Here is a 21,559-nt window from a genome sequence, read left to right as displayed (position 1 = left end):
AGTCCATATCTCTCCAAAGATTTTAACACGGATGGTCATGCAAAAAAGGCATTTTAAAACCACTCGGTTAAGCTCTTGAAGACAATACTATAGGACGTTATTTTTGGTATTTTAAGATTCTAGAATTTTATTATTTTGAACCTTTTATTTTAATTGAACTTTTTAAGATTTTAGTATTTTTGTTATTATTTTCGGTACTTTTTATTTTAAACTTTAAATTCAATTATTTAATAAAACTTTTTTTTTATAATTCCCTCTGGAATTATCTGGAATTATCTATCAAAATTTCTCTTATAGAGTCGTTTAGATTAGGGCATCATCTAATCTTGCATTATGCATTACGCATTATTAAAAATCTCATTGAGTCATTTGGATTAGATAAAATCTAATCATGCTCCGATTATAGTATAAGCTAATTGCATTAGTTTAGTCCATTTGGATTAGACAAAATCTAATCACGCTCCGATTAGAGTGTAAGCTAATCGCATTAATTTAGTCCAGTACTAGAATGATATCTAATTTTTTAATTCCGCTTCCGCTAGCGGTTCTGTGCCAATTGCACAGCTTTCTCGGCTACTCATATCTATCCCCCACCAAATAATCATTGTTTATTAAAAAAAAAACCTAAAAATTGAAAACCCTAGCCGCTGCCACGCAACCACCGCGCCCACCTCTCCACCGGTTGTTTACCGTCGGCCAACACACCCACCAACCTCGTTAGCCACTGCCGACCAAGCTGCAATCATTGCCGTCCTCAACCGCAGTCTGTAATCGCTGCGAAAATCACCCAAAACTCGCGGCTGCACACACGCGCCACCACAGATCTTGTTGCCTCATCGTCGACACCACAACCAAAAGCATCCCTATCCTCTGCCGTCTAAAACCCAATCGCCCTTTGCCCCTGAACGTTGGCCATAAACCGCCATGAACAACCATCAACTGCCACCACTTCAATTCACTTTTCCAGTTAATCCAAGACGATTTGAGCCAAATCACCACCACCATTGCGTTCACCGACATCAAATCTTCCAGATCTACCTATCCTTGACCAATTTCTGACCACCGTTACTAGAAACCTAAACTTTTGCATAATTACCATTGCACCCGGTATTTTTATTCAATTTTCAGTATAGTCCCAATTCTTTTAAAACCACCCTCTCTTACCATGATATCTAGTATTTTCTTACCCAACTCCGCTTCTGCTACGCCACTCTATCAATTGGTAGATATCGTTCTAGTACTAGACCAAGCCAATGCGATTAGCATATGCTCTAATCGAAATATAATTAGATTTCATTCTAATAATGTGCTACAAGAGAGATTTTGATAGATAATAGACGACGTTCTAATCCAAATGACTCTACAAGAATTATAAAAAAAGATTTTTATTGAATAATTAATTTGAAATTATGAAAAAAGATAACAAGACCTCTCCATTTATAATAGAGGAAACCCACTTCCCTAAGTTAACTTAAAAAGGAAAAATAAATCACAATCATAATGGAAATAAAAAACTAAATCACATACCATAATAGATTCCAATTAAAAAGCTCTAAAATAATAAAATTCTAGAATTCTATAATACCTAAAATAACGTTCTACATCAGACAAGTTACATGCAACTTAACAATCGAATAATAGGATGTTTAGGTTCATTACCTTGAAACCAAAAGCACCTGTAAGGAAATGGTTTCGTCATAAACTAGGATGGAAATCTGTAGTATGACGAAAAGTTTCTTCAGATGATATCCATGTTTCAGGCAAACCTAAGAGAATTTTGGACATATTTATGGAATACAAATTGAATTTCTACCACTGCTAACTTAACCCTATATTCTCTACTTAAGCGTCTATTATGTTTAAGCTTTTGGTTCTACTTAGAGTTAGGGTTCAACGTGTTCAAGAAAGTATTCGTAGAGTTTGCGTGCACAGGAGGAAGAAACATAGGAACTTCTCAAGCAGAGCTGTCTTGGTTTAGAAAGAAGATATCTTGATAAAGTTGACAAGCATATCTGCATATGTGTAGAAAAAATATATTTATCAGAAAAGAGGAGGCATAAAACCATTAATAATTTTTTGGCTTAGAAATAAAAATTTAATGAAGGTCGAACATCGTGAACAAAAATGGAATTAAAAAAAAATCATGATATTTTGAACCAATAGTCCATGATTTGATTTTTTTTTTCTTGTTATTCAACTCAATCCTCCAAGGAAGGAATAAAATCTGATCCGATTTTATTCAATTTAAAAATTACTAATATAAATCACAATAAAATAATACTTTAATAACGGCTCAAATCAAACAATTAATTTAAAATAGTAATATTCTAATAAAAACTCTTCTATATGATGGTTTTAAGCGTTTTATTCTACATAATAGATGATAAAGTGGCTAAGGTATAATTTCTATTATTCTACATTTATTTTTTTAATTATCTTTTATAATACGAATATTGGTAATTGATGTTTACTTTTTTTCTAGTGAGGTTATTTGAAACCACTAAATTGCTCCCTAAACAAATTTACTTAATAAACCCTTGATTAAAATTTAAAAATAAAAATTTTCTTTCTATACCCACATAATTTTACAATTTACCCTTGTATCTTTATAATATTATTTGAAAAGAAAAATGAAGAAAAAAGAAAAAAAAATGAACATGATTCACAGAGAAGCTTGATTGTTGGAATACAGTGAAATTTCTATTTAATGATGATCTATACTCTATATAGGAATACCTCTCATGTAATTATAGAAAATTTTTGTCCCAATTTAGACAAGTTATAAATAAGAATAAATTTCACATTTTAGTAAGTTATAAATTTTCTAAATCCCAATTAAATTTTAATTGCACTTCTTTTCCCCAGTTCTTCCCTGTAAATCGTTTGGCATTTGGCGAAGAGTACAAAATTTTTATGCAAATTTTCTTATTATATTTTAGGAAAAAAAAGGTGATGCGACATAATATAATAAGTGAGTAAATATAAAAATAGACAAAAAGAGTTAAAAAGGATGATGTACAGTGATAAAAAAATGATAAAGAGAATAAATGTATACAAAATTAGCGTATACATCTGATCGGAGGTATTGTCTTAGCAATTAAGTGCAAAAACCAGATGGATTAACGTTGTTTTTCGTAACATTTTATTTCATTTTATTTTATTTTAATATTAGTGCTCATGGTATAACGATTAATGATAGCATGTCCGTTACTATTACTAAAAGTATCTTTGCTTCGCATTACTATTATTTTAGTGCGGAGAGGAGAAAGGTGTTGATTTGTTTGATAAGCATGGAGTTAAAATAAAACCAACAAGGCAACAACTCACAAAAAAAAAAGAAAAAAGCATAAGTACCAAGAACAAACACAGCTATTATATTTTATGTGGAGAGGAACAAGATGTTGATTTGTTTGAGTGCTTTAAATGATTTAAAGGAAAATGAATAGCATGAATTTAGGGCAATTATTATAGGAATTTTTTTTCCCCAACCGTAATTGGGTAGTTTTTGATCGAAATTGTAAGTAGAAAGTTAAAGGACTAGCCTACATAGGACTTGTTTAAGATTGAGATTGGACTGTTGTAGTTTAAAAATTATAATATTAAATTGTTTGATAAACATTAGCTGCTGTGACTTAAAAGATAAATTGATTTAATTTTACACTTGTATGATGAAAACTCTATTATGTTTTTACTAATTTTATCAAAATTATTATTTAAAATTATGTTTACTAGATAATATTAACTTTTATTTTATAATTATAGTTTTTTTTCTACAACATTTGTAATTTAAAAATTACGGTACTTCAATCCCAAACATGACCATAATCACATCCTAGAGAGGTTGAATGAATTTTAATTTAGCTAAAATCATGAATACATGTTTGGATGACAAGTGTGTCACGTTTTTCTTTTTTAACATTTTTACGTTTTCACCACGTGGGACTAAATCATTGAAACCCAGATCTTAAATTACAAAGTGACGGGACAGTCATTCAAAATTGTTACATGCATGTATGACTAAATAATGTAATAAAATGAATAAATTAAAAGTTGCTCATACTATATTGACAGAGAGAGAAAAGCCGGTGAAAAATTGCTTATACTCGCAAACCGAAACGCGGCGTTCAAAATAGGTTTGCTTGCTTTCTTTTAAAGAGTCTAAAGAGTGCGGTGCCTCTCAATTTAACTAAGACTTTCTAGAATCTGAGTATAGCGGCGCTTTTGACTCCACATTTATTTGTGAGTTCTGGTAGACCACTGTGCTGTCTTCCACTAACAGATTATCTCCTTCATCGTTGCATTCCTTTTTATCACGTGTGTACCCTACAAACCATTGAACTAACTAATTAACTTAAATTAATATATAACTTAACATTTCTCTCTCACTTCTCCCTCCATAGCCTTTGCACAAAAATGAGTAATCAACTGATCATCATCTTCTGCACCTTGATCACTGTTGTAAATGTCCCAGCAGCTTACGGCCGTCATGACGAGCAATACGCGGCATGCAGTCATCGCTATTCCTGTGGGTCAAGCCTACAGGACATAGGCTACCCTTTCTGGGGAAACAATAGGCCCCGGTATTGTGGCCGTGCTGAAGGATTCGAGCTCAAATGTCAAGGCAATCAATTCTCCATCATACAGCGCGGCCCCCAAAAATTCAGGGTTTTGAAAATCAATGCTTCCGAGAGAATAATGACGATTGCCCGGGGTGATCTTTGGGATACTCTTTGTCCTGGAATATTCAACGAAGCATCATTCAACAACTCTCCGTTTTACTACAGCCAAAACAGCGTCGGATTTGTCACTTTATTCTTTAATTGTGGTGATGAGATATTTCCTGAAAGAGCTCCGAATACTGTCAGCTGCAACGTAGGAGGCAGAAAAAGAGTTGTCTTTTACCCAAATATTACAAATATTGATGAGGCTTCGGGGGAGGTTCAGTTTCCTAATCTTTCAAAGACGTGTAATTCGAGTATCAAAGTTCCAGTTTTGTTGACTGCTGTTAATTATATAAAGGCTGGAGAATTGGGAAAAGCTCTGAAACAAGGGTTTGATGTAGGGTATCATTCGCATCCCTGCTCTGAATGCAAGTCTTCTGGAGGAATCTGCGGATCTAATCACTCGAATTCAGAGAAATTTGTATGCTTTTACCATGACGGACCCCAGGCAAACACCTGTTCTGGTGCGTATATGCTTGTCCTTTTCTTTTTGTTTCGTTTTTGGTAAGTAGAGGTTTACAATAGTTTGAAGTATATTTTGTTAATTTTGTTACATTTATTTCTTAACTATGAAATCTAATGAAAGAGAGTATATTTTAGTAACATATTTTCTTTCATTATAACATATATGTTAGTTTGGTGAAGTAATATAACCTCGTCCTTAATTTATCTAAATGCTTAAAAAATTTGTGTGATTTCACAACAAATTTTCAAAACTAAGTTCTCCCTTTTGAACCATCACCAGTACTCAATTTCAATCAATCGATTAACGTTAGATATGTTGTCTGAATTTTTACAATAATTCATACAGAAGTTTTATGATGATCTAACTTTTCAATAACCTTGAATGATTGTCTTACAGGCAAGGGTTTGAACTTGGGAATGAAGCTTGTTATAGGTAAGGTGACAGACCAATATGTTTTGCTTGCTCATTCTGGATAAATTTTTAATGTTTCGCAGCATCTCTTTTTCAAATTAATACTTGATAAATTAATAATCTCTATTATATAATAAATTTTCACAGTCCCAACTTGGCCAATGGACTAAATTAATAATTTCGATAAAATATAAAATAATTTTTTTTAAAATTTTTTATATAATTTTGTTGTCCGGTTCATATAATAAATTAATAATTTGTTAAAATTACAAATGTTGTTGACTATGATATTTGAATTAGATAAAATATGACTCTCTTGTTACTTGTTTACATAAAATATGACTATATTTTTACTTGTTTTTGCTTAAGATTTAAATTTATTTGGATTTCATCTCTTATTTTTCAATATTATTAAAATACATTGAATGTCTAGTTATTAAATGTATGTTAATTGAATTGTAAATAACTCTGTAACTTAATAAATTATTAATTCATCGATTAAATAATAAATTATTAATTTGTCGGTTATTTAATATCTCTTTAATTGATAGATTTCATATGGTACAAACCCTAGTAGTTTATAGATGTTTTACTGTTGAATTTATGAATTTTATAAAAGTAATATTATTTTCCTTGAGAGTTGGATTATTGGCACCCTCTAATCTCCCATGAAACCCTTTTTTCAGTTATATTTATTTTATTACCAAAAATTTCCTTTTTTAATAAATCTTCTAATTTTTTATTGCTAAAACTCAAAGTAGTATTGTGTATTTTTTTTTTCTCTTTTTCAATCTTATCGTCACCCGGCAGACAAAAATAAAAAGTTTTCTAGGTGACAAATTTTTTAATGTTAATTATTGACTTAAATTACACATATTTTAAATTATAATTTGAAAGCAATCTTAAATATAAAAATAATAAATCAATAAGAAATTGAAAAAGGATTGTAGATTATTCTAAAATTATGTAATTTATTTTAGTTTGATAGGAAGTTTCAGGTAGAAAATCAAAAAATAAAAAATAAAAAAGGATTGATTATAAATGTAAGTGATTTGATAGGGAAAAAAAATCTGCATGTATTAATTCTTATTTGTCGAGAATAGAAATTTTATTTGAAGTGGGGTTTTGTAAGAATAATGAAGGTGCCAATAGCTTTCCTCTTTCTTTGAAAGGATATCAAAGTAATGTTATTAAAACAAAAGAGTTGTTTGAAAGTCTCAGTGTCTCAGGATACAATTATATTAAAATACCATGTGGGTTGTGGGTGGTCATGTAACACGTGATAGAATATCTTGGCTAGCTAGTACGTGTATCCCATGTTGGTTAAATATACATATAAAATTTGGCGTATATTATATTGCGAACCAATAATACCCTTTTCTTTACTTTACCCATCTTGTATACATTGTCCCAACAACTATTGCTTTCACTGCAGCACTCACTGAATTTTTTTTGAAGTTAAGACTTTGAATTTTGATATTAAGGGTTCACCCTATCACAGAAAATAATACGGTTGTGCATGAATGGACTTGGCAACCATAAATTGATTAAGAGATAATATGTGCCAAATTTAAATGATCAAATCGATACGTATTATCACAGACAATAATACGGTTGTGCATGTTGGAACCAAATTACGTTTCGTTTTAGCGCAGTTTTGGTTTACTATTCTATAATATTCTAAGCTGTAACATTGAATATGGCCTCATGAATTATTACTTATTTTTGCAGGTGTTGCTAGCGCAGGAATCGGCGTATTAACAGTTACCTGCATCATTATTCGCTGTTACGGATTTAACATCTCATCAATTATATCAAATTCGATTTTCAGGAAGCTATCAAAGGATGATCAAGATCTTGAATCCGTCATTAACAATTACGGACCTCTAGCTCCCAAAAGGTACAGCTTTTCTTATATCAAGAAAATGACGAACTCATTCAAACATAAATTAGGCCAAGGCGGCTACGGCAGTGTGTTCAAAGGGAAGTTACCGGATGGTCGTCTTGTGGCAGTGAAGCTGTTAAATACATCAAAAGAAAATGTACAAGAATTTGTTAACGAGGTTGCAAGCATTAGTAGAACATCGCATGTTAACGTTGTCACATTATTAGGGTTTTGTCTAGAGGGTAGCAAGAGAGCTCTTGTTTACGAGTACATGCCTAATGGATCACTCGAGAAATTCATACACAACGGAGATACTTCGAAAGCACACCAACACTTGGGATGGGAAAAATTCTACCACATTGCAATAGAAACGGCAAGAGGGCTAGAGTACTTGCATCGCGGATGCAACACCAGGATTTTGCATCTTGACATAAAACCTCATAACATTCTTCTCGACGAAGAATTTTGCCCGAAGATCTCCGATTTCGGACTTGCAAAGCTATGCCCTCGAAAGGAGAGTAATGTATCACTATTTGAAGCCAGGGGAACAATTGGCTACGTAGCTCCAGAAGTTCTTAGTAGAAGCTTTGGAGAAGTTTCACACAAGTCCGATGTGTATAGCTATGGAATGATGATATTGGAAATGGTTGGATGCAAAAATAACCCTGATGCTGGAGTGGATGAAACAAGCGACATATACTTTCCGCATTGGATATACAAACACGTTGAGCAGGGCAAGGTGTTTAAATTGCCTAGTGTTATGGGCAGCGACGAAAATGAAATTGAAATTGCCAAGAAGATGGTTATTGTGGGCTTATGGTGTATACAGACTCATCCATCGTATAGACCGGCTATGAATAAGGTTATAGACATGTTACAAGGAAGCATTGAAGCCTTGCAAATCCCACCAAAACCTTTCCTCTCTTCTCCTCCAAGATTATCTTCAATGGGTTCTTCCTTCACATCCATGTCTTAGTTAGTCGTTAAATTAAACTATATGCTAGATTTCTTTTTTGTGGTTCATGTATTATATTAGTTTGTAAAAATTATCTAATCATGTGTATATTTAATTACGAATAGTCAACAGAGGATATTTCATATATATGTTTCGTGTAATAAGGAGGCATATCGAAGAAATCATGTTTCTCGTTTAGATGTTCTCCATCCTGATAAATTTCACGAAAATAAGCCTCGTTGCTCTAGTTGCACTTCTAGAAAATAACATGATGGGCCTCTCCTAATATCAGGCCAAAGCCCATAGAAATCAAAGCACAGAGGCCCAACATTGTTCCATTTCACACTATAGCCTTGTTGATGAAGAAAAACAGTGTGCTGGATATATGAAGACAGATTGATTTCTGCATACATAGTACGCATTACAACGAAGGCTCTGTAACGTTTGGATTAAGGGCAAGATGATCCACGGTTAGATTGAGAGCATAGGTTACTTGGAGAGCACAAATTAAAGTACTTAATAAATTCCTATCGTAAAAAAATTCATTAAACAATGAACTTTTACTAACAAAAGCATGGTCTCTACACTTAAAAACTTTAACTCCACTATCACTTCAGAGAAAATTTTGTAACTATAAACTGTGAGGAAAGGAGTTCAAAAGGGTTTAAAAATCCTCTTACCCACCCGTAGATTATCTTTAATGACAAGCTATTAATTTAATTTAATAAATTCAAGTGGGATCTAAATATGAGGTTTTTATTTTTTTATTTTTTTTGGGGAAAAGATCCAAATATGAGGTTGAACTAGTTAAATTAAGGGATCTTTATTTCTTGACTTCTAAGTTAATTAGAAACTTGACTATCTTGTATTGTCTAAGTTTAGGAATGGTAAATGCCGGCCTATTTTTTGTTGGGCTTGGCATGGTCAGGCTTGGATCATTTTTTTTTTGTCCTTAGAGGTGGGCCAAAGAACCCGAATTTCTTGTATTTTTTTTTTAAAAATTATTATCTTTTACAAGCCCATTTTTGTTGGGCTCGGCTTGGTCAGGCTTGGATCATTTTGTTTTTTGTCCTTAAAGCTGGGCCGAAAAACCCAAATTTCATATCTTGTATTTGTTTTAAGAAAAATTATTATCTTTGACAAATTTATAGTTTAAAAAATTATTTTTATTAGATTAGGTTTTAAAAGTTGGGTTTAAAAAATTTAAAACTTTAAATATATGTTGTACATGGGTTAAATAAATGTTAAAAAGTGTGTTTTAGTTAAAATAAAATATTTTTTATTTTTAATTTTTTTAATTTACTTTTGGACCCAGCCTAAATGTAATTTTCTACCATCCTCAGAATGTTAATTAACTCATATTTCTCTATATGCCACTCTCAATGTAGAATGTATGCTGAGAGACTTAGTCAAATTTTAGTTATTAGCAAAATTAGAAGCTCTGTTTCTTACTTTTGTGAATTTATTTTTATAAATATACTTCCAAAACACTCATTTCATGACAATTGACAACCACTAGAGTTTATCGGCTCTGGGCCTCTGGCCTATTCCTTAATTAGTATTTGCTCCAAAGTCCAAATAAAGGATGAATCCACCAACCACGACAATCAATTGATTACATCATCACTTGCGTATTGAAAATGAATTGATGAATTGCGTATTCAAACAAGGCTTCACAGATCGAAAATACTAGGAAGCAAGCAAAGGATTTCAAGTCAACTCTTGTATTTGGGCAAATTCTCTCAGTTAATTACTTCAAACTGGACCTCGTTTACTTCCAATTTCCATACCTTAAGTCAACAACTGAAAAGAGTTAGTTTATTTTAGTGGTGGCACTATCCTTTAGCAGCTAATCTGTCTTTGAAAGTTTCCGCTGAATAATCTCGTGTTAATCAATTTGTGGATCATGAGTTCCTCTGTTTTCAGAATCTCTCTTTTCATCCTTATGTTCAGCCAGCTTCAATTCCCACTAGTTTTCTCGATATATGTTAATGTCTATGAGGAGGCATATTCCAAGTGTTCTGCTTCTTTCAGCTGCGGAAATTTCACCGATATTGGCTATCCTTTTTGGAGTAACGACCAGCCTGATTATTGTGGTCATCCAGGCTTCAAGCTTGATTGCCAGGGAGATACAGCCACCATTGATATCAATTCCCAGAAGTATGATATCGTCGAAATCTATCATGAATCTCAAATCCTGAAGATTGCAAAAGCAGATTTCATGTCGAACATTTGTCTTATAAACTTTATCAACAGTACTTTGGATTTCAATCTCTTCGAGTACACATTCAGCGACCAAAACGCCAGCTTGCTTTATTACTGTGATCATTTGACTGAACATCATCAGCCACGGATACAGAAGTTTACTTGTCCGATAAATAACAGGTCCATTGATTGTTCCTTCAGTGCACCGGCAATTTCAAGTTATGATGAATTGACAAGCAGATGCAAGATCAGTCTCTTGATTCCAGTGCTGGCACTTGCTGTTGAAGGATTTACAATTCATTCATGGAGTATTGATCAAGTTATAAAAGAGGGCTTCGAGGTTAAGTGGATTATAGACCACGGGCCATGCAATGATTGCCTTATTTCAGGAGGGAAATGTGGATATAACGGGACTACTAATGATTTTACTTGCTTTTGCCCGTATCGACCTTCGCCAAGGACATGCTTCAGGACGCAGCCACCAGCAAACAGTGCCGCCGCTAATCCTAGTACAGCTCCAGGTATGCATACATGATACTTATTTATTTATTGATTTATTTTTAACCCATACAAAGGGATATATATATATATATATATATACTATTTTTACTTTTTCTAGTTTTTAAGTAGCTACCAAGCTAGTTATGAGAGATAAAATTGATGAGATGGACCAGCATCCTTAGCTCTAATATTGTAAGAAATAATTAATAATTAAGACATCTTTTAAAAAAAATTATATACACTATAATCAGAATCCAATAAAATTAAAGCGTATAATCAACCTAGTTTATCAAATTAAGTATCCTACAACTAAAGTCTAGTATAATAATAAACTGCCACAATAATCCTTTACCTTAGAGTTAAGAGGAGGCACTATAGACTAATAAAACAGTTATTGATAATTAAAAATTAGGACTAGATATATGAGAATTAAAATCCTCTGCATACTAATCTATACTCTGAATTTTTAATAAGTTTGTGCTATGCCGCTATTTATATGTTTTAGGGGACATTACTTTTGGGTACATCAGTCTTCAGCCAAAGCCCATTCGTTTAGGTGACATGGAAAAGCAATAGAATATGAGGAGTTATATTATTCTTCCAATTGCTTTTTAATTCCACTAAAGAATTAAAAGCTTCAATCGATTCTGCAATTTCCATGTAGCTGCAAATGGGTCCAAAGCTTGTTGAAAGGGGATCGGTTAGGCCAACTTTTGTTAAAAAATTTAGCTCGATTTGCAATCCAAGATCCAACCCATATATTTACGAGTTTACCGGCAAACCCTCTCTAAAAGTCAGAGTCAACGGCCATTGGATTTCAGTCTGGCTCTCTCGTGGAAAATTCTAATGGGGTTCTTCACCTTTAATTAATTTATTTGTCATGGGAACTAGCTAGTCTATACGTTATAAAATTTTCTACAAATTGCTTTCGCGACTGCTTTTCAAATTATTAAAAAAATTGTTTTCTCCATTGAAATGTTGCACTAGGAAATTACCGCTTCATACAAGCAAACAAAACCCATATAATCTTACCAAGTCTTTGTTTCTTTCAAAGAGATTATAGCTGTACATAATCATGAGTCATCTCTTCCCTCCGCCAATTCTCATCTCCATCCTCACCTTCATGATCTGCATCTTGATTGCCGTTCCTGCATCTCAAGGCGATGGCGATGTTGACGAACAGTTCATGTCATGCAACAGCTCTCACTCGTGTGGGGACTTGCAGGATATCGGGTATCCATTCTGGGGAAGCAACATTAGGCCTCAGTATTGTGGTCGCCAAGGTTTCGAGCTCCAATGTCATGACAATGACTATGCTACCATACGAATCGGACATCAAAGTTTTCGAGTTTTAGAGATTAACAATACAAATCCAATCATGAGAATTGTTATAGCTGATTATATAGGTAGAGATTGTCTTGAATCAATTCGGAAATCCAGTATCAGCGACCCTCTATTTAATTACGCTGAGAAGGTTCGAAACCTCAGTTTATTCTATGATTGCTCCGGTGATTCCTCCTCACAGCTGGGCAAAAATAATTATAATTGTACCTCAGAAGGTGGAGTGGTTATAAGAAGCTTTTACACGATCGACAACTATAAAGACTCGCGGCTTCACAATCTTAGCAACTCATGTTCCAGTGTTATCAAAGTCCCCATACAACTGACACGTCCCAATATTGGTTATCTTGAGGAAGGTAAATTGATCGAGGCTCTGAATCAAGGGTTCGAAGTGAGATATGATGCGGAAGATAAGCTCTGTTCGACGTGTACTTCTCATCATCCTCGAGGGATATGCGGATCTAATCAGTCTTCAGATGAATTTTCGTGCTTTTATCCTCCTGGTATGCATCTACGCCCTTCATTTTCACACAGTTTATAAAAAATTAGGTTTAAAAATGATACCAAACAACTTTCTACTGGATATTAAACTGTGTTTAAGTTTAAATTTCACAATCTTAAACTATCTAATTTAAGTGGAAACGGTGTTAAAAAAAAAAAAAAGTTAAGTGGAAACGAAGAAGGGTTATTCAGTAATTTGCTCGATTCTAAATTTTAAGAAACTTTTAGAATATATAAAAAATACATATATATAGAAACGGTTATATTTTCTCTTTAATTTAACAGCGTTTCTATTGGTCGAATTATACAACAGTTTATTGTTCATTGTAATTACTTTTCTGGGTCTTTGTTTATTTATTAAATGAGAAAAAGTCACATCTAATGACTGGTCAATGGTCACGATCATCGCAATGTATGTAGTTGAGTAGGCTTTAATTTAATTGGGTGTCTGGTGCGATTTAGTTTATTTCCACGTCAACGTCTTTGAACATGTCAACCGTCTAGTTTGCCTTCGCCGGTAGGCCCCTCCTCCTCCATAGCCAATGTGATTTTTGTTTGGTGTCCAATTAAATTCAGTCAACATTTAGATATTTTGCTCTACAGTTTAGAAAAACCTGCTCTTATTTTGTGTGTGTATTTCCAAATTCAAGTTTTCCAAAACGGGGTTTTAGAGAAAGGGGTGAAAAATCTTCTACAGCTGTTTAGTTTGACCACAATTTGGGCTCGATATTGATCAGTCTATGCTGATTATTCAACCTCAGCTCAAATTGAAATTCTTCCTATTTTTGCGGTAATGGTTAATGGTTATGATTCTTTTTTGGATTTTTTCCTCTATTCGTTTCGAGTACGTACTAAATTTGTGATTGTTTAGGGTTGAGTCTAGAATTTGGAAACATAAAATTTAAGAGATTGGCCTATTAGGTGAAGAGTTTTGTTATTTTTATAAATCAATTACTCTTTTCTTTATTAGCCTATAGAGAGCGTGACTTATGTCAAGATTTAATTAGACAGTTGTAGGCTCTATTACAGAATTCCTCAATAGAAACTTGACACCTTTGCAATCGTGCACTTAATCATCATTGTTAATTTACAAAATATGATTTAATAATTTTCTCTTACGAGGAAAAAAAGAAACACTATAAGTCTCAGTCCTTTTTAATATCATTTATTGTAAATTAAACATAAAATTGTCTAAGTATCTAACCCGAAACATACGTAATAACAGAAATGATCATGAAGACATACCTCAATCTTAGATCTTTGAGATCTGGGCAACAACATTAAACCTAAACGGAGAGGTATGTTACAGATTCTGTAACATACATCCCCCACTCCATGCACTCCACGTGTCCCTGCATGTGGAAACAAAGCAAGCAAATGGCACCCGCTGCTATTTACCCTGGGTCAAATCCCGGGTCAAACCCCAAAAATTCTAAAAACGACATCATTTTAAGGTTTTTCTTTTTCTTTTCAATCGAAAGCTTTATCTGCGCTGCACCAAGGATAACTTCTACTTTCTCTTAATTGTTATCTTCCCTCTTTCTTCTCAAACACACTCTCAACTATTATCTTCCTTCTCGACTATTATCTTCCTTCTCGGCAAACGATTAAGCTTCTTTTAAAATTTGAAAATTCTTATTTACCAAGCATAAATCTAGAAAACCATGAAAAACATTTTAGGAAACAGAATACCACCAACTCAAATAGAACCAGCTTATCAAACCACTATAACCCAGCTTACATATTTCTTTGTACATATTTCTAAGCCTGCCAGCTTCTTCATCCACGGGCTCATCAAGCTTCTAGTGGAAGACCCACAAGCTGCCCTTGTTAGTCACTGTCTTCATCAATCTCCACTCTGGTAGCCATTCTCAATCTCAAACTCGGCTTCAAATGATTGTTTATAGATTAAACCCACAAAACATTTCCAGATTACCCCCACTTTCAAAATCCTAAAACTAAAGCAACTTGAAATAGGAAGAAATAACTTATAACTCAATTTTAAAATTTGATCTTTATTTGAAATTCATACTACAACTAAGAAATGAAAAACCCAGAAAAGAACATATGAAAATGGCCAAAACAGGGACTTGATACTTTAATTCAATAAAAAAACAATAAAAAAGAAAAAGTTAACCAAATAATCAAAGAGGGCAAATTCCCAAAAAAAAACACAACAAAAGACAACAACCCAGTTGAGAAGGACAGTGGCGGCAGCTGGGGTACTTTGGGACGACTTTAGTTGTGGCTGGTGTGACCTCGATCAATAACGAAAAAGAGATAACCCTACAAATGGTGCGTTTTTAGCTTAAGTAAAACGGTGCGTTGAAGTCGGAGTTTGATTCGGGGTTTAATTCGGTGCAAATAGCTGTTTCCAATGGCACCCTTGGGAAGCTGGCTAACCTGGTCTGTAAGGTACAGAATCTGTACCGTAGCCAGCCCCTAAACCTAAAAATCATTTTCATCCTCCCCCAAAGAGTCAAGCCAACCTCAACAGTTACTCTCTTTTTGTCCACACGTTTTCGTTCAGCCAACCAAAACTCAACAAGTCGGGCAGTGAATCAGAATCATTAATATTTTGGCAGCAAAAATGCCCCACCCGCCTACTCACAGCAACAGGACTTCAAGCATTATCCTCATCATTTAATTTATTGTCCTTAGCTCCATGTAGGATTAGATGACGCATCTCTAAAGAATAGCTCATATAACCTTGTTTGCTTCTGGTAGTGGAAATGGGATGCTAAGAGTTTAAATCACTCTTAAAAAAACATTTAAAGAGTTAAAAAAAAAAAAAAAACTAGGACTGGGAGATTTCTCTTGGATAGAATTTTCTAACATCCATATGAATTTTTAAAATATTTAATGAACTATTGAAACAGCTTAATAGCCCACAAGCTGATCTCGCCCATAAGCTGACATCTTTGCTTTCTTTTGGATCTTTGTTTCCCACTTGGTCTCTTTTCCACTTGCAAATTCACATCACACAATTGAATTGACAATAAAATATACAAGCTAAACAACTTATAAACTCAAAAGCCTCCGCTGCCAACCACTACCAACTACATTAGAATTTTCTTCCATTATGCTTCTCTCCATTTACTTACGCTTCTTCTCTTCTTCCCTTCATTTTCCAAATCCATATGGATCTCCAAAACATCTTCACACTCAAAATAACTCTTCTTCGATGTATCATCATCATCATCACTTTTTCCAGCCACACCCTTTCTCTTGACCCCAAATTCAAGGCTTGTGCCCCAAGAACATGCGGCAACGACCTCATAATAAGCTACCCTTTTTGGATTTCTGAAGAACAAGAACCCTTCTGTGGCTATCCAAACTTTGGGATCACCTGTAATGACAAAAACCCTGTACTTACCATTTCTCGTTATGATTACATCATTAAAGATATCTTCTATCCTAACACTTCACTTCTTGTGGCCAATTCTTTGGTCTATGAAGAATCATGTCAAACTCCTCTTCAGAATCTTACTCTTGACCGAACTCCTTTCAATTTTAGTAGTAAAACAGATCTTTTTATCTGGTACAACTGCACTGAGAATCCTCCTCAGTACGGTACGTATCCTATAAATTGTTATAGTAATGCTACACTCCATTCTTTTGCCGGTTTTCACAAGGATGTGTTGGTGGATGCAAACTATTCATTCGAGTCGTGCCAGTCTTTTGCGTACGCACCTGTGCATCTAGATAATGGTGTTGATTTGGCTAGTTTGGGGTCAATGAATTACACTGAAATTTTAAAGATGGGGTTCCTCTTGAATTGGACTGCACATAGTTGCAGCAATTGTGAGGCAAGTGGTGGACGCTGTGGATTCAGTAATAATGAATTTGTTTGCTTTTGCGAAGATAGACCTCATCTCAAAACATGTGATGATGGTAACTCTTCAGTGCATTTGCCTTTTTTTTTTTGCCTTTTGCTAGATCTTGTTTCTTCATTTTTATTTGCTTTACTATGGTTATCAATATTATGGCACAATTCCAGTTCTATTTTTGCTATTTTGTATCATATTGTTATATGTTACTATGATTCTAAAATGCTTTGCATTTGAAATGTGGATAGCTTTGAGAATCTCATTCATTCAGTGAAGTTCGACTTCTATGATTGGAAATTTAGAAAGAACTAAAGGTTTCAGGCTTGGAAGAAGAAATTCTTTTGCCCCCTCAAGTTTCTTGGCCAAACCAGAATAGGATTTTCTGTTTCTCGTCTCATTTTCTAGTTTAGAACTAAAAACTTTCTATGACTTTTGAGCATTAAACCACTTGGGAAAGGGGTATTACTTATGATTCCTAGCTATTAATCATATTGTTCATCAATGATGGTGCAAGAAAATTTGTTCATAGGCTCATATTTAAGCTTTCCTTTTCTTCCATTGCTCATGAATGCTCTTACTCTGTTTCCTCTGTTCTAAATTACATTTGACCTTTTGCTTTATATTTTGTACATAATCAAAGAAAGCTGGAAGTTTATTCTGTCAGTCTATGAATCTGTCATCGGGAAACTGATATTTGGACCATCTCATCTTCTATCTTGATGTTATTGATAATTTTATATTACTTAATATAAGTTGATCATAGATTAGATTACAGAATTCTAATGCAGCTTCTAGTAGATATCAGTTCACCAACGCCTGTCATAGTGTCTGAATTTTGTGTAATTCCAACTCAATTGGAATTCAAGTTTTGAGTTGATTTGAATATTAATTTCTGCATTGACGTAAATGCAATTTCTGAAGAGGTTATTTTACAATTATAATTTTTTTAATAATAATTTGTGCCTTTGTATTTTTCTAAATCTTCACTGACACAGGTAATGGTGCAAACTTGAAACTGAAGGTTGCTATAGGTAATACACTATACGAGTCCTCCATTTGTTTCAGTAACATATACAAACACATGCATCAAGAATTGATAATTGGTCTCACTACTGTAAACAGGAGTTGGTGCAGCTTTCGGGGGTATGGGCATTATGGCTGCTATTTTCTTGATTTATCTACGTCGTAAGAAGAACAAACATTCTGCTTCAACTCTGTTATTTCGCAACACATCGTCTGAACCCTCATCAAAAGTGGATCTTGAGAAGGGAGGTAACTATCATGGAGTTCAAGTCTTCAGCTATGGTGAACTCGAAGAGGCCACCAATTATTTTGATTCTGCCAGAGAACTTGGTGATGGAGGCTTTGGCACTGTATATTATGGTAAGTGTCAAGACCCTATGTTCCCAACTTTCATTAATTATTTCAATGAACAAGTTAAAGGGAAACTCACATTTTAATTAATCAGGTGAACTGCAAGATGGGCGAGCTGTTGCAGTCAAGCGTTTATATGAAAACAATTACAAAAGAGTTGAACAATTCATGAATGAAGTTGATATACTAGCTCGCTTGCGCCACAAAAATCTTGTCTCTCTTTACGGATGTACTTCCCGTCACAGTCGTGAACTCTTGCTTGTGTATGAATTCATCTCCAATGGCACAGTTGCTGATCATTTACACGGGGAACGTGCCAAGCCTGGTGCCCTACCTTGGCCTACACGTTTGAAGATCGCCATTGAGACAGCAAGCGCATTGACATATCTTCATGCTTCTGATATCATCCACCGTGATGTGAAGACCAACAACATTCTTCTTGACAACAACTTCTGTGTTAAAGTTGCAGATTTTGGACTTTCCCGTCTCTTTCCAAATCATGTCACCCATGTTTCGACTGCTCCACAGGGGACTCCGGGATACGTTGATCCCGAATACCACCAATGCTATCAGCTTACTGACAAGAGTGATGTGTTTAGCTTCGGAGTTGTTTTGATTGAGTTAATATCATCAATGCCAGCAGTTGATATTACTAGACACCGACATGAGATTAATTTGTCAAATCTGGCAATCAACAAGATCCAAAACAAAGCATTGCACGAGCTCGTGGATCAAACTCTTGGATATGAATCAGACAACAAGGTAAGGAGGACGATAAATGCAGTGGCAGAGTTGGCATTCCAGTGTCTGCAAAGTGAGAAGGATTTGAGGCCTTATATGGTGGACGTCTTGGACGCTTTAAGGGATATAGAGAGTGATGGGTACGATGACAAGAAGACACATGAGGAGATGATGACACAATCCCCCGATTCTGTCACTCTCTCTTGGACCAGCACGAAGACGACACCAACTTCCAGTAGTTAAGTTTTCTGTTTCTCATTTCACCAAATTTTCGAGTACAAAAGGAAGAGAAAGCAAAGGATTGGGTGACTTCATTTTCTTCTTCCCTCTGCCATTAGCTATGATCTTTAATGGGATTAATGTACATAAGTAAGAGTTCGCTTTTAATGCTTATACAATTATACTGAGGTCATCATTTAAGCACAATGCCTTCCTATTGTTTATTGGCGTTTCCTTTGACCCTTCTGTTTTAGGGTGTATTTAGAGCAGCTGCGCTATGAGTAGTAGTCTGATTTTTTTTTTCCCCCCTAACTTTACATAAGAAATTGTTTTAGATAATTTATTATAGAATAATAAGGGATATCATTTCATTAGATTATAGCATATGGTGTTTAAAAATACTCAACATGGTCATTAGTCTCAGCAAGCATTGCCCAAGTAAGACCATTTTTTTTTCTTAGAACTGTACATGTGTTCTTTATCTATTGGGTCTAACTAAAATCATATCCAAAAAGTATCAATTAGATCATTTTTAAGACTTGATGGCACTCCTTTGCCTTTGTCTTTCCTTCCAGACACTTGAGTCACGGACTTGAGAAATTTAAATAAACAATATTGTTTCTAATTTCTCCATGAAGTCATCATAATTCTTGATAATTAGTAGTATGATTACATAATCCTACATTGTCAATAATGCTTGCAAATCTGGGGAGAAAGATAATTGTGGCTAACTATAATTTCGTTTCCGCTTTTTATCTTCAAAAGATTTTATCATTTTAACCATCGCCAAATATCTCAAAATTCTTTTTCTATTTTTTTCACAATAAACTTGTGACTATATACTGGGCTCAGTTTGGGCTCTAAAATCGCTTTAAAATCGTCTTAGTCCAATAAGTACTTGAATTGGACTGTTAGCGTCCTTTTGATTTTCTTTTGAAACCCCTTTTCTTGTTAAAATCTGATTTCATTCCCAGAAGCCAGAATTTCCTTTTCTAGTTTTTCAATTTCTTTCCAATTCAGAAAAGAAAAATATTTCAGTTTCTTCCATTCAACTCCAATTACATTTTTTCTTTAAAAAAAAAATGAATGATGAAATCACATATATTTAACTCCAAAAAAAATCATACATATATACGTATTAAGTAAAATTAAAAGTCTTATAAAAAAAGTAAAATTAAAAGTGAACTCAATTAGCTATGATATAATTTTTTTAAATAAAAACTTGATCAATGAAAAAAAAAAGATTTTAAAGTACAAAATGTTTGTGAGGTCACAAAAAAATAGAAAAGACTTTGGAGTTGTTGTGCGGGTGTAAATAATTAAAGAGAGAAATATAGGGGTTAAGTATATTTATTTTGTCCTTTAATGTAATTATAATAGGAAAGTAATATTATAAGAATTATTAAGGGTTGCCAATAGTTCAACTCTAACTAATTTTACGGTAATATGTGCTTTTCACTCTTCTATTTAGAAGGTATGATGGATCCCAAGGTGGTGATCAACAAAATTTTTAATTTTATTTTAACCTTTGTTGAAGAAGTAGTTAAAGTTATATTTAAATTAATTTAAATCATTATTTAGTCTTTTAAAAGTTAGAGGATGGGCAAAGCCCTAATTTATTTTTTTTAGACTTTTATCTTTCCCAAATTTAAACCTGGTGGTCAGTTAAATAAAACTACTTGAAAACCACTCGATCACACATTTGGAACAATTTTAATCATTATTTACTACCATTGAGCCTCCAGCTTGTGTATAGACATCCACATGCTTGACTTATAAAAATAAAGACGAATTTCTTGTTATAAACCACCCTAGAGGTTTATTCATTTTTTGATGTAAGATTTAGTATTTTGAAATACGCATTAGATAATCATGATACGACACCTTTAAAGTTTTCTTCAATCACTAGCTTGTAAACTAAAGCTTATTGTGGCAGCAGTTGCTCAAGATTTGGTTACTACAAAGCTGCTTAAAGATGACACTTAAAAGTTAAAACTGGCTTATAATGAGTCGTCCGAATGTGTCATCTTTGTAACGGTCATCTATAGTGGTCAACAAAAGATGATCCTATTTTAAATGTCATCTATTGTAATAAATTTATAGATGACATATATTAGTAATGCCTATCACGTAATGTTTGGGCCTCATCTTTTATTATTAAAAAAAAAGAAAAAAAAATCATAATGTGGAAATTAATTACAACCTAATTAATTTTGATTTCAATTGCACCATAAACTATTTTCACCTTTGAAATTTAAATTGAATAACAATAATGATAGAAGCTCGGTAATATCCACCAAACTCAAATCACACAGTTTACATAACAATTATGGAATATAAAGAATACTAGAATATCTCAAGTTTAAAAAAAAAATTATAAAACCTTTTACGAGTGAAGAAAGTAAGTCA

The 21,559-nt window shown here is 33.6% G+C and overlaps 2 protein-coding genes across 5 annotated transcripts in view; both read left to right on the top strand.

The window, feature by feature from the left end:
* Positions 1-19,374, top strand: part of LOC102609569 (LEAF RUST 10 DISEASE-RESISTANCE LOCUS RECEPTOR-LIKE PROTEIN KINASE-like 1.2) — a 43,092-nt gene extending 23,718 nt beyond the window's left edge. Inside the window, exons 1-5 of one of the 4 annotated variants that reach the window (XM_052438013.1) lie at positions 10,246-11,164; positions 12,305-12,988; positions 17,812-17,847; positions 17,939-18,199; positions 18,285-19,374. In XM_052438013.1, coding sequence (XP_052293973.1) covers positions 10,345-11,164; positions 12,305-12,988; positions 17,812-17,847; positions 17,939-18,199; positions 18,285-19,174 — 2,691 coding nt within the window. In that variant the 5' untranslated portion in view covers positions 10,246-10,344 and the 3' untranslated portion in view covers positions 19,175-19,374. Of the gene's footprint in view, positions 1-10,245; positions 11,165-12,304; positions 12,989-15,771; positions 16,881-17,811; positions 17,848-17,938; positions 18,200-18,284 lie in introns of those variants that run through there. The other 3 variants (XM_052438015.1, XM_052438014.1, XM_052438016.1) reach the window with 3 other exon arrangements.
* On the top strand, positions 4,332-8,589 carry LOC102610994 (LEAF RUST 10 DISEASE-RESISTANCE LOCUS RECEPTOR-LIKE PROTEIN KINASE-like 2.1). The gene is made up of 3 exons (XM_006477727.3): positions 4,332-5,185; positions 5,584-5,619; positions 7,330-8,589. The coding sequence occupies exons 1-3, from the start codon at positions 4,414-4,416 to the stop codon at positions 8,457-8,459; spliced, it is 1,938 nt and encodes a 645-aa protein (XP_006477790.2). The 5' UTR covers positions 4,332-4,413; the 3' UTR covers positions 8,460-8,589.
* Positions 19,375-21,559: the final 2,185 nt, after the last annotated feature.

This window comes from Citrus sinensis, chromosome 3, assembly GCF_022201045.2.
Source record: "Citrus sinensis cultivar Valencia sweet orange chromosome 3, DVS_A1.0, whole genome shotgun sequence".
NCBI lineage: Eukaryota > Viridiplantae > Streptophyta > Magnoliopsida > Sapindales > Rutaceae > Citrus > Citrus sinensis.
Note: the sequence above shows the minus strand (reverse complement) of the source record. Positions and strands in the feature narration are given on the sequence as shown.

Coding starts and splice junctions, on each gene's coding strand:
- LOC102610994 (XM_006477727.3), top strand. CDS start 4,414: ATGAGTAATCAACTGATCATCATCTTCTGCACCTTGATCACTGTTGTA. Junction 5,186..5,583: donor CCAGGCAAACACCTGTTCTG/GTGCGTATATGC, acceptor ATTGTCTTACAG/GCAAGGGTTTGAACTTGGGA. Junction 5,620..7,329: donor GGGAATGAAGCTTGTTATAG/GTAAGGTGACAG, acceptor TTATTTTTGCAG/GTGTTGCTAGCGCAGGAATC.